General features: G+C 40.6%; 1 protein-coding gene across 5 annotated transcripts in view; it reads left to right on the plus strand.

The window, feature by feature from the left end:
* Positions 1–16,874, plus strand: part of RMND5A (required for meiotic nuclear division 5 homolog A) — a 63,300-nt gene extending 46,426 nt beyond the window's left edge. For 2 of the 5 annotated variants that reach the window (XM_043603921.1, XM_043603924.1), the window contains 6 exons: positions 4,870–5,036; positions 5,694–5,859; positions 8,999–9,101; positions 11,040–11,194; positions 12,369–12,456; positions 12,936–16,874. In XM_043603921.1, the coding sequence (XP_043459856.1) occupies positions 4,870–5,036; positions 5,694–5,859; positions 8,999–9,101; positions 11,040–11,194; positions 12,369–12,432 (655 nt within the window). In that variant the 3' untranslated portion in view covers positions 12,433–12,456; positions 12,936–16,874. Of the gene's footprint in view, positions 1–4,869; positions 5,037–5,693; positions 5,860–8,998; positions 9,102–11,039; positions 11,195–12,368 lie in introns of all 5 variants that reach the window. The other 3 variants (XM_043603920.1, XM_043603925.1, XM_043603922.1) reach the window with 2 other exon arrangements.
* Positions 16,875–17,323: the final 449 nt, after the last annotated feature.

Consider the following 17,323-nt stretch of genomic DNA (forward strand, 5'->3'; position numbering starts at 1 on the left):
TTCCATCTAGACCAGCTTTCATTCACTTGGACACATCACTCTTGATGGTAATGAAGTTTGCTAGATCAGGTTATCTGAATGTGTTAGGTTCAGATGTCAGGTTCTTGGCCTGAACCTGTGTCTCCTTTCTAGTCTCATTATTTTCCTCCTTTAATTTGTCACACCACATGACAAACACCTCTAATTTCTCCTATTGGCCAACCACTTCTTGCTCCTGCCGACACCTACCCCTGTGCTGCTTAAGAAAAGTGGAGGGGCAGGGATCTTGGTGAGAAAAAGAAAACTAACCTAATTTTCTTTCTTTAAGAGTTGTGCTGTAGTGAGGGCGCCTGGCTGGCTCAGTTGGTGGAGCATGCATGCGGCTCTTGATCTCTGGGTCGTGAGTTCAAGCCCCACATTGGGCATGAAGCCTACCTTAAAAAGAGTTGTGCCATAGACACGTGGACTTGCTTATTAGTTCTTCAAACATTGCATCTTTCTCCTTTGTGCCACTCTGGGCCTTCTTGGCTTTTATAAAGTTGGGGTGCCTCGGTGGCTCAGTCGGTTAACCTTCTGACTGCAGCTCAGGTCATGACTTGCCGTTGTGAGTTCGAGCCCTGCATCAGGCTCTGTGCTGACCGCTCAGAGCCTGGATCCTGCTTCAAGTTCTGTGTAAACTGTAAGTAATTGCATAAGCTACAAACCTTACTCCCAAATCACCACATAAATAACAAATCACCACATAAATAACAGATGTGCATCTTGATCACAGCCAACCACATCACTTCTTCCAAGTCTGTCAGTGACTGGTCACCGCACATTCGTTACCCCTCAGCAAGCGTGTAGTTGTCTTGCCTCCTCATCCCCCAGAGATAAACAACGTGCAACATATTACAGAAATGGATTTTTGAAAGAGGAGCTTGGTCAACAAAGGTGAATTGCTAGAAGTGAAATTGCATGTGATTAGAAAGAGTTGAGGGGCGCCTGGGTGTCTCAGTCGGTTAAGAGTTCAACTTTGGTTCAAGTCATGATCTCACAGTTCGTGAGTTTGAGCCCCACATCAGGCTCTGTGCTGATGGTTCAGAGCCTGGAGCCTGCTTCGGATTCTGTGTCTCCCTCTCTCTCTCCCCACTGCCCCCTGCCCCCCACTCACACACACACTCTCTCTCTCTCTCAAAAATAAATAAACATTAAAAAACAAAAAAAAAAGTTGAAAATGCCATCGACAGAGTGGAGCCAGGATGAGATGCAGGCCTGAACAAAGTCATGATAGAAGCCGTACTGAAAAAGCACTATGAATGTGAAAAATCAAGGTAGAGCCACTTTGACATTCTTTAATTTAAATTGCACTAGGAACGGAAAGCTGCTTATGGTTTAAAAGGAATGTTTACTTCTACTTTGGGTTGCAATTTTTTTTTTTTTTTAAAAAGGTTAGTTTGGCCATGTGGCAGTTGGCCGTATTGAAAGAAAACAGTAATTATAAGGAGATTGAAGAAGAACTTTACTGCCAAAGATGGTTTCATCAATTCAGAAGTCATCATGAACTGGCTAACGTTTAGCTCTCTGGGGAGGCTGCTAGTGTAGATAAAAATGCTGCTGTGAAATTTGTACCCAGATTCCAGAGATTAGTTAAGGCAGATGTTCTGATTGTCAAGGAAGGCAATCATTAAGAACTTCAAGCACAAAAGATACAGGATCATGAAGTGATCATGAAGGAGATAAGGGATAGATGAATTCATTTATATGAGACACCACAAGAGTGTGACTTTAAAACCCATGTTTATTTGGCCAGTCAACTGTGGCCAAGGAATTGGGGTCAGGACAATACAAATGTGGATGCCTGGAGGTATGAGGGAGAGGTGCTATAAGGCAAGGTTTTCACCTTAATGCTTACTTACATATGTTTACACGTTTGAGAGCAGAGATCCTTAGTGTAGAAAATGACATTTTGCCAGGAAGGGAGAAGCTTAGAAATGGTTAATCTAATGCTTTGTGAGATTTAGGCTTAATATAATATTCAAAAGTTAAGTGAAGATAACGCATTGTTTCAAGACAGAAGGTCAAGAAATGTAATTTAAGAAATGCATGACAACTTGTATTCTGTGAATTTGGAGTTTGCATTTTCCCCACATTTCTCCAGCTCCTTTTTGTAATGAAATAGCTATTTACTTTTCCTGAAAATTTCTTGGTGGGCGTGGGGGTTAGGAACTAGCAATGTTAGCTTTTTTCTGATTATTTTGTAGCCTTGTTTATAGCTAAATTTGAAAGTGAGTAAAAATAAGTGATAAATTAGGAACTACATTGTCCAGTATTTAAATACCTCTCCAAGTTAAATGGTTATTTATATATATATATATATATATATATATATATATATATATATATATATATATAGTTTGCAGAGCTTAAAATCATAATTCATGGCTTGGATTACTTTTAGGAAATGTAATTTGCAATTACTGTTAGCTTTTTTGATTAAAAAAGAAGTTAAGAATTTCGTTTACTTTTGCATTTGCTTAAAAAGTTACTGCCTTCTTAACTGAAAGTAATTTTGTAAAACGTAGGACAGCATAGACTATGTTAGTCACTGTCCTCTGGACCACCGTTATGTCCTCCCATTATTTCTGTCCTCCTGGTGCTGCTCTGAGAGTTGATGCCCTGGTCTGGGTTGTTGTAGCCCATGCACCATAACAGTTGGTGAACAATGGATGCAGTCCAGCTTCCCTGGAATCATTACCATTAAAGATTGTAACTGGGAGTTATTTTTTCCTAGACAGGACAGTTTTCCCCACCTTTAATATTATATCCTGAAAATCTGCCTGTGAAAATGAAATAGATTTTTTCCTTTGTGAATTGCCTACGTAAGGACTTTGCCCTCTCTGTTGACTTTCATTGTTTATTAAAATTTGTAGTTACTCTCTGTTAGTTCCCTTCTTGGACTCTGTAGACTCTTACACATGTACCTCATATCAGAAACAGAAAACAAGTAGCTTGCTGCCTCTCCTTCCTTGTTAGTAGGAAAACACACTCATGATTTTATGAGTGAGGGGTGTAGGATAAACTTTTGGTAAGCAACATGATTTAAATGTACTGCTTGGCCAAGTGTCTGTAGATAGATGGATAAAGAAGATGTGGTGTATACACATAATGAGATATTACTCAGCCATAAAAAAGAATGAAATCTTGCCATTAGCAACCATGTGGATGGAGCTGCAAAGCCAAATAGACAAATACCATGCGATTTCACTCATGTGGAATTTAAGAAAACAGACAAGCAAAGGAAAAAAGAGAGAAGCAAACCCAGAAACAGACTTTTAACTGTAGAGGACAAACTGATGGTTTCCAGAGGGGAGGTGGGTAGGGGGATATGTGAAATAGGTGAGGGGGTTAAGGAGGGTAGTTGTTATGTTGATCACTGGGTCATGTATGGAAGTGTGGAATCATTAGATTGTATACCTGAAACTGATACAACACTGTATATTAACTATACTGGAATAAAAATAAAAATAAATGTACTCCTTGGAACTGGAAATCATGAAGGTCCCCGACAAGCTAGATATTGCCAGACGCTCAATACTTTTGGTACTGGCGGTTGGCGTTGGGCATTCATGAAAGATCGCTGCCAAAAGTACGTTGCTGGTGTCAGCAGGATTTATCTCAGACTTGGTGTTGCGACCAGGCAAGGTTTCAAAGCTTACTTAAATTTAAGTAAATATTGCCAAAGTCTAAGTGATGAATATAGTTTTAAAATATTTTTAGCAATAACCTTGATTTTGAAGTCACAGAAGCTTCATGTTTGGACTCTAAGATGTGGATGCATCAACAGGTTGATTAGAATACCCATGTGCATGTGGAACCCTTAGGGTAGGATCCTGTAACAGTAGAGTTCTGTGAAGTCTAATCCCATTCAACTGATCATTATGAGGAACCTGTAACATTTTACTTTTGTAGTTTGCAGAGCTGCTCCGGGTTTATAATAATACCCAGTTCATGTTCCATTGGTCCTTGGTGAAATGGGTTAGAATATTTGTCCAACTGAAAGTCAGATGAAAAATATGATATGGCTCCTACATCTTAATCTGTTTAAAGAGAGAAAGTAATGCTTCCTTACCATTTGATTGCAAAATTGATTTTAACAGCTGGTTGGTACACTTTTCTGCCTAGTGCCCACCTGGAGTGGTAGACCCAGCTCAACAGTGGTTATCCCAACTGTGTGTACTGGAGAGTCCTGAGTCCCTGTACTTTGGATCTTTCAGAATTGGATATTCTTTCCTTCATTAGCAGTATGTTTGTACAAATCATTATGGCACAGTGTGATATAAATGTGATATGTATGTAGTTTTATCTGCCGGATTAGACTGAAAACACCTTGAGGCACAAATAACCTTGTTTGCTGTTTTTAATCTCAAAGTATGCAGCACAAAATCTTGTGCCCCCAAAAAGTCTAAAAATAGATGGTTCCCATTCAGAATCTTATGATTCATTTATAAATATGCCATGCCAGGTTAACAGGAAAAGAGTAGTGGATACGGGCAATTGAGTAGTGAATCTCATGGCTGACACCTGCTTCAAAGTGGGCCTTGTACAATTTCCAAATATATCCTGTGACTCATCAGAGTCCATCTTGTCTTGGTATAAAACCTTACTAAATATTTAATTGTCATCTGACTTACTATTTTTATCTTACTTTCACTAGCTGAAGTGTCTCTTTGGGTGTAGTTATGTTTATTTTCTTTACAAAAGTCTCTGGGCCAAGGGATTGATGTTACCACTGATTTCCACAAGATGGCAGACCAGACCCTTTTTTGTGTGTTGTTAGGTTTCAAAGAATTTTTGACACTCTTTGCCGGCTCTTAATTACTGTTAAAATCTTTTCTGCTTTTCCTTTAGATGGGCAGTATCAAACCGAGAAATGCTCATAGCCCAAAACAGTTCCTTGGAATTTAAACTACACAGACTGTATTTTATTAGCTTGTTAATGGGCGGAACTACGAATCAGCGAGAAGCATTACAATATGCTAAAAATTTTCAGCCATTTGCCCTAAATCATCAAAAAGGTGAGTCTAGAGTCAAATGTTTTTAATTGGAACAGACCTATAGCCACCACTGGGATTTAGGTTTATCTTAAGGAGATCTAACACCAATTTGCTAAGGAACTAAAATAATTGTAGATGCTAATCGCTTAGATTATTATTAGATCACTGAGTGGACCTAGAACAAAAGTAAAACATTGAAGCCTCTTGGATTCAAAGTCAGAAAGAGACATTGCATTTTGGGGATTCTGTATGTAAGAGATAGGAGAAAGAGCAGGCAGGCATGCCACCACAAAGTGTCCAAGGTGGCAGCAGTGACATCGAATGTCAGTGTGGGAGTCCTGGCCAGTTCTACAGCTAGAAATGTTTGGTGGCCCCATTTACGACGTTATCATTACTCATCTAGATAATGGTAGTTACACTATGCTGTGTATAAGAGTAAAGTAACTTGAAGTTTGTATTCAGTGTTTTCCTTTTCTTCCCCTTTCTCTCAATGCTGTTTCTTTGATTTACAGTGAAGGGATAAACCAAGCTTAAGGACCAGAATTTTAAAAGACATTGTTAATAACTTAGGCTATGTCAGTTGGGGGAATTTTGCCTTTCTCAGCTTCCCACCCCCACGTCAGCCCCTGTTTCAGGAGTGCTCATTCATACCTCCAAATTGTCACTGGTTTTGTTTAGACATTCAGGTTTTGATGGGAAGCCTTGTGTACCTGAGACAAGGGATTGAGAACTCACCATACGTTCACCTACTTGATGCAAACCAGTGGGCTGACATCTGTGACATCTTTACTCGGGACGCCTGTGCCCTCCTGGGGCTCTCGGTGGAGTCCCCTCTCAGCGTCAGGTATGGAAATGGGTCCTGCTATTGAAATATGCACTGCTTGCTTTAGTTTTTCTTAATTTCCTGTCTCGCTTTTGAAGAGAACGTTTGTCTTTCTGAAGAAGAGTACGGTTGGTATTTCAGGAGATCATCACAATTGGTGATGAAACAGTCTTAGAGCAGTGTCATCTGTGAACCTCTGGGGGTCCCCCAGAGCCTTTTTCACTGTGCCGATATTTCCACAGATGGTGCAGCAACAGTGGTGTATTAAACTGCTTGAGCCTTAGCTCGCAGATCAGCAGAGCGGTCCCAGACTCCTAAAGGACTTGGCATATTCCCCACACATCATATTTCACCACACACTTGCAGTTTAAGACACACTAGTTTTACTTAAGACTGTTCTTAAAAAAAAAAAAAAAAAGATTGCTCTTGACAAAACATTTAAAATTATTAGTTTTATTACATTTTCACCTTTGAGTACACACCTTTTTAATATTCTGTGTGACAAAGTGGGAAGTTCTCATAAAGCACTTCAACTTCAAGCCAAAGTATCCTCTTGTCTCAGAAAACACCTGTGTATGTTGCTTGATTTTTATGAGCCAATACACTAGTTGTTGTTGTTTTTTAATTTTTTTAACTGTTTATTTTTGAGAGAGAGAGAGTGTGTGTGTGTGTGTGTGTGTGTGTGCGCGCGTGCGCGTGCGTGCGTGCGTGCAAGTGGGGGAGGGTCAGAGAGAGGGAGACACAGAATCTGAAGCAGGCTCCAGGCTCTGAGCTGTCAGCACAGAGCCTGATGCGGGTCTTGAACTCACGGGACCATGAGATCATGAGCTGAGCCAAAGTCGGGACGTTCAACCAACTGAGCCATCCAAGTGCCCCCACTAGTTGTTTTTTTTCATGAAATAGTTCTTACTTGAAAAAAATCACTACAGCTGGGGCTCCTGGGTGGCTCAGTTGGTTAAGTGTCTGACTTTGGCTCAGTTCCTAATCTCACAGCTCGTGGATTCAAGCCCTGCATCGGGCTCTGTGCTGATGGTTCAGAGCCTGGAACCTGCTTAGGATTCTGTGTCTCCCTCTCTCTCTGCCCCTCCCCTGCTTGTGCTCTGTCTCTCTCACTCTCAAAAATAAATAAACATTAAAAAAAAAAATTAGAATCACTACAGTTAATTACACTTAGGTTTTTGGCAGCTGTTTTTTCACATGTATGAAGTGAGCCTGTCATGTCAAGGAAAGCAACTGACTATATCTTTTTGTATCTTTTAAATTCATGAGTTTAAGCTAAGATAGCAGTTTTGGAAAACTTGTATCTGCCACTGTGGGCATGCAGCTTCCCAATACTGTTTTTTCTCCCTGCCTCCTTCTTTTCCTTCCTTCCCTTATTTATCTGAGAGAGAGCATGCAAGCAAGTGCACAGGTGAGTGAGGGGCAGAGAGAGAGAATCCCATGCAGGGTTTGTGCTGACAGTGCTCCTGCAGTGGGGCTTGAGCTCACCCAGTGTAGATTTGGAACTCATGAACCGGGTTTGTGCTGACAGTGCTCCTGCAGTGGGGCTTGAGCTCACCCAGTGTAGATTTGGAACTCATGAACCGTGAGATCATGACCTGAGTTGAGCCAAAGTCAGATGCTTAACTGACTGAACTGCCCAGGGGTCCCTTCCCAATACTTTTCTGATGAGATTGGTGATATTAATGAATTTGATTTTTTTGAGATTGTGTAATGAAATGTGTTAACACTTAGAAGATCTTAATTCACTGTGATCTTATAAAATCGTGCATGAGTAAAAGATTCATTCACAGTGTGAGACAGACAATTGGATTTTAATGTAGCAGGAAACAAAAAAATTCAGTGGCAAGGATTCACTCCACTCTGCAACTAACCTTTAAGAATCTACTACTTGTTGAGTTTTGGTGTGGCATTAAAGGAATATCACAATTATCTGAAAAGGCAATTAAATTACTGCCTATCTGTTTAAAGCCAGATTTTTTCCCCATTTATTTAAATCAAAAGAACACATTGCAACAAATTGAATGCAGCAGAAGATATAAGAATCTGTCTTCCATAAAGCTAGGCATAAAGAGATTTGTAAAAATGTAAAACAGTGCCAGTCTTGTCACAATTTTTGGATTGGAAAATACGGAGTTTTTGTTTTGTTTTTTTTTTTGGTAAGAATGTTATTTATAACGTGATATATTTATTATTTTAAACAAATTGATATTTTTTAAATGTGTCAGTTTTAATTTCTAGTACAATAATATAACCCACAGAAACAAATGCCTTTGAGATTCTTAATATCTAAGCATGTAAGTGGGTCTTGAAAACAAGAAGTCGATGAACCTGTTTAAGAAAATAACTTCTTTAGCTCTCCTATTTATTTAATGCCTCAAGTGTTTTAGATCCCTGCTATGTGCCAGGCATTGTATGAGCTACAAAGGTGAACAAGGTACCTTCTGCCTTCCGTGGGGTGTTCCAGCTGAGCATAGGAGACACTGAGGCAGTTTGTTATAATGCATGAGCAGGCTGCAGGTCAGGTTCTCTGGGGGAACAGAGTGTGAAATGGTGGAGATGACACGAGGGAGGTTTGTTAGGATGAGCCCCCGTGGCAGAATGAAAGCAGCAGGATTAGGGTAAGTTGGACTGCAGAGTAGTCTTATCAGAGGCCTCAGCACATCCCCGAGGAGCTCTGGCGCCATGGTGGGCCTGTGAAGCTGTTCCAAATTAGGGTGACAAGCTGGGCTTCTGTATCCTCACCCAGAGCAGTCATCAGATGTGACCCTGGTCAGGTGACTTGCTTCAACTGAGGGCAGTCCTGAAGAGGGACTCGGCTGAGAGACGACTGTGAGCATTTCTGGGTCTGAGAAATGAGCACTTCTGCCCTGGACAGGGGCATCCTGGTCTAGGGTCTAGAAGGAGGCTGAGCAAGAAACTGTTTCAGGATATCGTTAATGACTGATAAGCAGAGCCCATTGAATCTGGTGGTTTTGTAAAATGTGAAGGTTTGTTTTTTTTTTTTTTTTTTCTTGGCACTGATTTAACAAAGCAGAGGGCACTGTGCCCTGTCCAATGGCCAGGACCCTGTGCACACGGAGTCTGGAGGGATTGATGTTTCCTGGGACCAAGCTGTCTGACACCTGGCCTGGCACTGACATTTCCTCTTCTCTCCCAGTTTCTCAGCAGGTTGTGTGGCACTGCCAGCGTTAATTAATATCAAAGCCGTGATAGAACAGAGGCAGTGCACAGGAGTTTGGAACCAGAAAGATGAATTACCTGTGAGTTCCACTTTCTACCGTTCTCTGTTTTTTCCTGCCATGAGAAGAACATGGATGCTAAGAGTTTAAAATGCCTGTTTTTTGCCTTTTAACGAGAGAACACCGTTGTAGCCGTTCAGCCAGGATTCTTGTATGTCATGTGTAGACATGATTAAAAACAATAGAAATGGGGAGCTAGTACATTTTGGAGGCGCTGGAGTTTCTGGTTTTTAATTTTGACGTAGAAAAAAACGAATACAATTTTGACGTAGAGAGCTAGTGAAGGAAGACATCACAGGTGTGCGTGGCATCTGTACTGTGGCACGCAGTATGTTCTGCAGGGCCCTGGAGAAACCACTCGGACTACGGTTTTTTAAAATAGAAGAGCGGTGAGTCAACTGGTTGAATTTAGTTTTGTGTTAAGCATCGATATTTATGAAATCATGGGTTTGTGCTTAATCAAAATAAGCACAGAGCTGCTAAAATAAAGGTTGTCCCTGGTACACGTGCAGTCCTCAGCGGCCCTCCAGTGCTGCGTGTCCACTGCTCTCCTGGCCATGATTTTAAACATCACCTCTAGTCACTTGCCAACCCTATTACTTCTCTAAGCAGTAGTTTGTGGTACCTTCCTTCCCTTTCTGGGGCTGTTAAAGACTAGAGATAACATTGGTATGCTTAGAATAACATGGGACACATAGTAGGGACTCCAGCTTTGCTGCCATAGGAGTTATGACATGGAGTGGCAAAGGTCATTGTATGTGACCTTTGACAGTAAGCACTAAAACTTGGACTGCAGTTATCATGCCTGTCACGGTTGTGTCACGGACCCTAAAAGGCTAAATACGCATTTGGCTTTTGCTTTTTGTCTGCCATGCCTGTGCACAGGTTTATCCACAGTCACCTTCCAGCTGGTAACTGTCGGTTGGCTGCCCCAGCTCCTCCTCAGAGATCTGTTTTGATTAAAGACACAGGTGCATTCCCAGTCTGAGTGTGGTCAGGACACAGGCAGCACCCCTCCTTGACTGCTGCTTATTTGAACAAGTGAAAAGAACTTGAGTCTTCACTTGCTTTGCTGAGGAAGGTGCCTGCAAGAATCTGGCAGCTTCCCAGCTGTGCTACGTGCATCTCTGACATTTGTGCATGAGCACAGAGCACGCTGAAGTCTGAATTCACCTGACATCTGTGTGTTAGGGTAGTAAAGCAATGGGAGGTGATGATCGGACCATTATTTCTCAGGATTGTTCTGTTACACTTGGTCAACATTCTTGAAAGAGTCTGGGTAATAGACTTTATATTGATAACCATTTTGGAAGGAAAGAAAACAGAAAGAACTGACCTTTGTGGAGCCCGCTGTCGTGTGCCAACCATTGTGCTAGGTGATTTCATAGCTTCTGTTTGTTTTGTTCCCTGTGAAGAGAAATGACTGGTACACCTACCATGGCTCTGATGTACAGATTGTGAGAGGTCTTGCTGAACTTGAGCTTAAAGTCCTTGTTTCAGGTAGTTTCTCTGGACCATTATACACAGAACATGGGAAACTCAGATCTGAACCTTGCATAGAAGTAAGCCTTGTTTATTCTGTCTTTAAAGGAATTATTACACTGAATTTTACCACCTACCTGAGTGTGCTGCAAAACAGGGTTTCTGGTGGGCTTTGCTCTTAGGGTATATCTATTCTGACAGATTTTCAGGAGTGTTCGACATCTAGAGCATTGCCTTCCTTTGACTCCTCAGACATCAGAATTTAGTTTGAAAAGTAGTGTTATAAATAATCTTGAAGGTTAATTAGAATTATGAAGTAAGGCTTGAATCCCTAAGACTGCCTGTCTTTGAGGTAAGAGTGCTGTAAAAAGATACATTTGGATGAGTAGACTGATAAATGTTTTTGCTTCCCAGTGCATATTGACATGTAGATGGTTTTCCGAGACGTAACTTGAGCCTTTTTACTGTTTTTTGAAGATTGAAGTGGACCTTGGTAAAAAGTGCTGGTATCACTCTATATTTGCCTGTCCCATTCTTCGTCAGCAAACAACAGATAACAATCCACCCATGAAATTGGTCTGTGGTCATATTATATCAAGAGATGCCCTGAATAAAATGTTTAATGGTAGCAAGTAAGTGATTTTTTAAGTGTTGGTAAAAAAATTTTCTTTTGAAACTTAGTGGGAAGGTGGTATCTGATGTTTTTTCTTTTCTTGTCTTGTCTTTTCTTTTCTTTTCTTGTCAGTCTTTTTATTTGTTCATGAATTTGATGATTAGATTTATAAGCATGATCTTTAACTCTTAACTTTTGGGTAGGCAGTACATTGTCATTTCCCCCCTGCCTTTACACAAATGGTAACATACCCTGTATGGTACTCAAGTTTGCTTTTTTTACTTAATGATGTATTTTGAAGGTCTTTTATATGCTACAGAAAGAGCCCTCATTCTTTTTTTAGAGCTGCAGAGTATTCTACCATATGGAAATGTGACAATTTATTTAACCAATTCCCTATCAATGAACATTTAAACGTTTTGTTGTTGTAAAGAGAATTACTTTATCTACATGTGATATATAAATTGTAGACTTGGAATTGCTAATTCGCAGGGTATATACATTTATAATTTTTATACTCATACTGGGCCCAACTTATAATAAAAAGAAAAAAGGCACAAAAGCCTATTTCTAGCTTAGGCAGTTAGAACATTTTTCATTGGAGTTCACTTGAGACCTGTTATGGTAAAGTCTTTCTTTTAAAAGAAAGTCTTCGCATGTAATGAAGCTATCTGTGCCCTTCCCAGACCATGCAGCAACCCTGGTGGTGCCGGTGGGTGGTGACTAGACCGTGCTGGTTCTGGGCGTCGTTCTTGGTAGGCAGCAAGCCTTCTAGACTCAGCCGCTGGCATCAGATTTGCTGCACTTGAGTGGATTGTGTGACCAGTCCATTTGAAGCTTGTTCAAAGACAGGCACAGCCTAAACTTCGGAGGAGGAAAATTGGGCTTACTTTTGAAACTGCAAGAGCAATTTTCAAAACCGTTGTCTTTGTTTTGTTTACAAAACAGTTTTCACTCATTTCCACTGAAGGAAAGCCTTCAGTTTAGCATCTGGCTTGATTGGTATTTATTTGTGACCCTTCAGAGCTTGGCTGGTATAATAAGGGAAAGCACAGTTAACCCTCAAAACAAAATACAGACGTGAGTGTGTGGAGAGTGTGTGACTGTTAAAGACATTGACATTCCGTAGAGGAAAATTGAATGCTCAGTACTGATCCTGTTCCTTGATTCAATGTTTTCTTTCTTGTCTTTAGATTAAAATGTCCATATTGTCCAATGGAACAAAGTCCAGGAGATGCCAAACAGATATTTTTCTGAAGAGATAACTTTAATTTGCGATTTGTAAGTGAAACTGAATCGTGGCGCATTTCAGAAGAGAACGTTCCATTTAATGCAGCTAACTGAGGACTCCCGTGTTTATATAAGCTAATGCTCCAGAAACTTTGCCAACATTTTAGTGTACACACACTGAGGGGAGTGCTCCAGACGAATATTATCATAGGGCTTTATTATATTCTTGGTCTTCATTTTTGATCAAGTAAATACACCAGCAGTTGTCATTCAATGCAGGTTTTTGTACTTAATTATATGGTGATTTTTTTACTTTTTAAGAGCAGAAACAGAAATCAACCTCCCTGCCATGTGTTTAATATTTCTCCTGCTTTTACTTTAGTCATTTCTTGATAATTGTAAGGTTTGAGAATGTTTGTGAAAAAGTTTTACTTCCTGTTATGTATACAAAATTAAATGAAAATTCTTCAGAAAAAGTTTGAAAAACTGAATTGTGGTTATAAAACTAATTTGCATTTGTTTTGCTTAAGGAAGAAAGCTGTGATAGATGCCCAGTTTGCTTTTTGGTGTTTTCCTCTGCTCCAGCTCTCCCCGAGAAGTTAGCAGACCTGCATTTGAGCTCTGCTTGTAGCCCCAGTGGGCTGCCTGTTTCTGATTCCATCATGAATTCAGCAGGTTGGTGTGAGAAGTCTTCCACTAGAACAGAGTGGAAGGAGTACTCGTGTTTCTTTGCTTTTATTGCCAAGAGGTGCTTGTTTTAAAAGGTGTGTTCAATAAAATGAAATTCTGAAGTTAGAGGTGTTCTTAAGTTAATATTTGCTCTCTTGGTCTTGGTAGCCCTATTCTCTGAAATCTGCCTTCAGGACTCGGCTGTCTGTCTCTTTGCATATCATTGCAGACACAGTGTTGTGTGTGTGTGTGTGTGTGTGTATATATATATATGTGCACCGGCATCAAACATTGTGTCCCTGGAAGGGAAGAAGCATGTTCCAGTCCTAAAATGCAGTTACCAGACTCATTACTTTAAATCCTTAAAGTTAGAAGTTAGCATATTTTCTGTAGTGCAGAATATGTTTATTGCTGTTTTTGTATTTGAATAGTATACCGTTCAATGCCTCTCTTCTGCAAAGTGTATCATCTCATTGACTATGAATCTGTGTATTATTCTAATGGATACAGATAATGATCTTTTCTCTTGTGAGGTATCTTCGTTTAATGCACTGTCCCGAAATAGCCATGTGTAAGAGTCTTTCTCTATATGATGAACGAACTACATGGAAAGGACTTCTTTGGACATACTTCTGACTTAAGCGCGTTAAGTCAGTTTGACTTAAGCACGTTAAGTCAGTTCATTACGAGAAGAATGTTCTGTGGAAATCACCAAATATTTTGCAACTTTATTTCATCTGACGTGGAACTGAACGTCAATATAGGAAAACTTTGATGAGAAAATGGAGAAAGAAGAAAACACAGAAGTAAAGAGGACTGGGACACTTTGTGTTTTAAACTGCAGATTGGTTTCTTCCGCAGGGAGGGAGAAAACACGTTTGGTGCTGAGTTCACTGGAAAGTGTCAGCATTTGCAGTAGCGTACCAGCCCATACCAGACCAGGTGGTTTGTCCTGAAATGTTTGTCTGGGAGAGCGGGGGTACGTCTAAAGGAAAGGAGTACCTGCAGGAGAACGCTGCTTGACTGCTGTGTGTGGTCAGGCTTCCGGGTGACCGCTTTGGGCAGCGTTAGGCTATCCAGGCACGACGCTTGCTCTGTCCGACCTCAGTCTTGGCCCCACCGGGACTTTAGCCATGTTTCTGCTTTCCTGTTGGAAGCCTCCCTAAAGTTTCCCCTCTATCCGGTTAAGCAGTGAAGGAAGAGAGCAGAGAGAAGCTCGTTGGACTCCATAACAGAAGGTAGAGAATTCCAGGCAACTCTGGCTGAGGATGTAAAACAGGTTTATGACCTATATTTTCCTTTGAATTAAAATCCAGAGGTTGTTTGTTTGTTTGTTTGTTTGTTTACTTCTTTTTTCTCACTAGGCCAGATTTAGCTTTACTCACAACTCTTATTCTCACCTTTCCACCTGAAAAACGTATAAAACATTTAGGCTTCACATAAGATTTGTACAATATAGATGTTGCTCTAGAGGCTGGTGGTAAATATTTTGGGGGGCCACACACTTCATATAGTTGGCTCAGGCCACTTTTAAGGACAAAGTGCTCTGTCCCTCTCCCAGTGTTGGGAATCCTGTTGACAGTTTTCTATGCAGCTCATGAAACTTTAAAAAGAGTATGCTTTTCACTGAAGCATTGGATTTTACAGTTTCCTGTGTAAGGTCCTGACAGTCCTACTGGGCAGGGTAGGGCCAAAAATTTGAAACTCTTGATTTGACATGAAAACTATGTCTTGTGACCTTTAACTAAAGGCATGGGCTTAAAACATTGGTGACTAAATGGGAAGGAGAGGTGGATTTGACAAGGCCAGACCTTAACCAAAGATGCTGAAATACAATATGTGGTCCTTTCTGCTCTGGAACCCCCTTCACCAGTGGCGTCAGGACCTTATCGCCGAGGCCGTATAGTCAACACTGCACTGTTGCTCTTCGCCATGCTCTTCCTCTGTTTGCAGAAGGCCATGACAGAGCCAAGGGTTTTTTTTCTAGGCAGACTAATTATAATAATATACATCGAAAACAGAATTGCAGAGTGGTTTCCTCAATTACCTTAGGAACCATTCCACTTATCAGTCACGGACAAAGGCCATGGGACTATGCGAAACCAAGAAAACCTTATTAGAACCTTAGATTCTAATTTAGCCAGAGCGTCTGTGCTTTCAAGTACAGTCTGAAATACGGTGGCTAAGTTTGTCTTTCGATCTTTTTCTCCTTTGTGTGATCATCACAAATGCCATTTCTGTCGTTTTGGTGGTGATTCTGTGAGACTTCTAATACATAAATGAACGGGTATTGGTGCCTCTTGATTTTAAAAATGTTGAAGAGAAGAGCCACCTCATATTCATAGGGTGTGTGACTATTTTGTGAGTGTATGAGCATTTAATTGAAAATAAGAAAGTTATGGAGTTAATCTTTTTTTTTTTCTTTCTGTAGCAGCTGATGTACACAGAGACACTAAAACCCACAGCACATCCTGTGGGGAATGAGGATCCTCTTTTCTCTCCAGGCAGTCCCACAGGCTGTGTAGTTCGTTCAGTATTCTTGATGCTGTGAGTTCTTTCCACCTCAGTGGTTCAGCCTTTGGGACAATAGATACTGCAAAAACCAAGAACTCTTGGTTATCCGCACAAGACAAGCTGCTGGTAGACATTAGCCCTCTGGTTTTCCAGCTCAACCTCTGATTAGTGGACTGACAGTCGAGCTGGTCAGTTTGCGTAGTCAGCAGACTCAGGTTATTTTCAGGGAAGGCATGGTTTGGTTAATTTCATCACCAGGATGTGTAAGGTGAAGACACAAACCAAATACCTTTCGTTACTTAACTCTACGTACATTATCCTTGGTAACACTAGGATGCTGTGGTCTTGAGCGAATGTTAGCAAGGAACACACACGTAGAAGGTTTGGTGCTTCATAAGCCTGTCCAGCCGTGGTGGGTTTTATGTGGTACAGTAGTGTTTACTATAAGCAGGTACAAACTTCATGAACTGTTCTTACTGAACTATGATTGAATAGATACCAAAAATAGAATGACAAATGTATTTTAATAGCAGATGAGGCAATTAGTTTTAGGGTGAGTTTTCCGCTGTTGATTTTACTTCAGGGGATAGGGAGGGAAAACAGTTTTGTTTTCAAGACCTTTCCCTCTACAGTTGTAAACTGTAGTGAGCATATGCTTCGTTTACTTCCAAAGAGGCAAAAGCAGCTGGAATTGGCTTACGGCACATGCTTTGTTTCATGTTGTGGGTGAGGATTTCTACTCTTATTTTAGCAGTCCCTTCACGTTCTCCGGCAAGGCAGATGTGGGGTTCACTAGGATTTAGTGCCTGATCTTTTCTTTGGGGAAGGGGTGGGAGTGAATGTATTGGGGATGGGAGGGAAGCAGGAGTAGATGGGAGTGTGAGTGCGTGTGCATGTGTCTGAAATTCACCATAGTCCCCCACCTGTGTCTAGCAAGGAACAGGTATTTAATGTATTTTGCTCATGACTGCAGTGTGCATGTATCTTTTTTTTTCCTCCTCCGTGTTTTCTAAACTTACACTAAAAGGATTCATTAAATCATCTTGTTCAGATGGCTCAGGATTGTATTTCTTTTGCTTACGCTGTGCTCTTGGGTTCTATAGTATTTCTATAATTATGTAACAAAAATAGTGTTGCACTGTAATCTATCATATAGAGCTATATGTATGGAAAATTTTGATCAGTTTTTTAAGAAATGTATCCTGTTTGCAAAGGCACAATAAAGTTGCATCTTATAGACTATAGGCAATAAAGCTAACAATAAACCTTATTTAACACAAACCATATTCATACTCTCTGTTCATTTGATTTTGGAAAAAAGTCCACTGCATCCAGTAGTTTCAGGGATTTCATTTTGACTTTAAAAGTTCTGCTATACTTAATTTATAAATTTCAGACTGATATAATAGAATTTTGGAAAACTATAACAAATGCTTTGTTAATGTGTGTATTCCTATGTAAAACACATGGCTTCTCCTGTGTATATTTTTAAAAATTAAAGAAATGCACATTTAAAAAGTGTTTTGTGGAACCCATCTGTATAAACGTGACAGCTGACAGAGGTACGAGGGCAGGGGAGCATGGAGGCGTCAGTTGTAAGAAGAGGACACTGCTGCCTGTGTTTGTGAAGGGCCTGCATGCCAAGAATTTAAGAGAATCTCTTTGTCTCCATCCCATCCTGTTCTGTGCCACAGCAGTGTAAGAAGAGGAGGTGGCCGGTCACCATCCCAATTCC

Source organism: Prionailurus bengalensis, chromosome A3, assembly GCF_016509475.1.
Source record: "Prionailurus bengalensis isolate Pbe53 chromosome A3, Fcat_Pben_1.1_paternal_pri, whole genome shotgun sequence".
Classification (NCBI taxonomy): domain Eukaryota; kingdom Metazoa; phylum Chordata; class Mammalia; order Carnivora; family Felidae; genus Prionailurus; species Prionailurus bengalensis.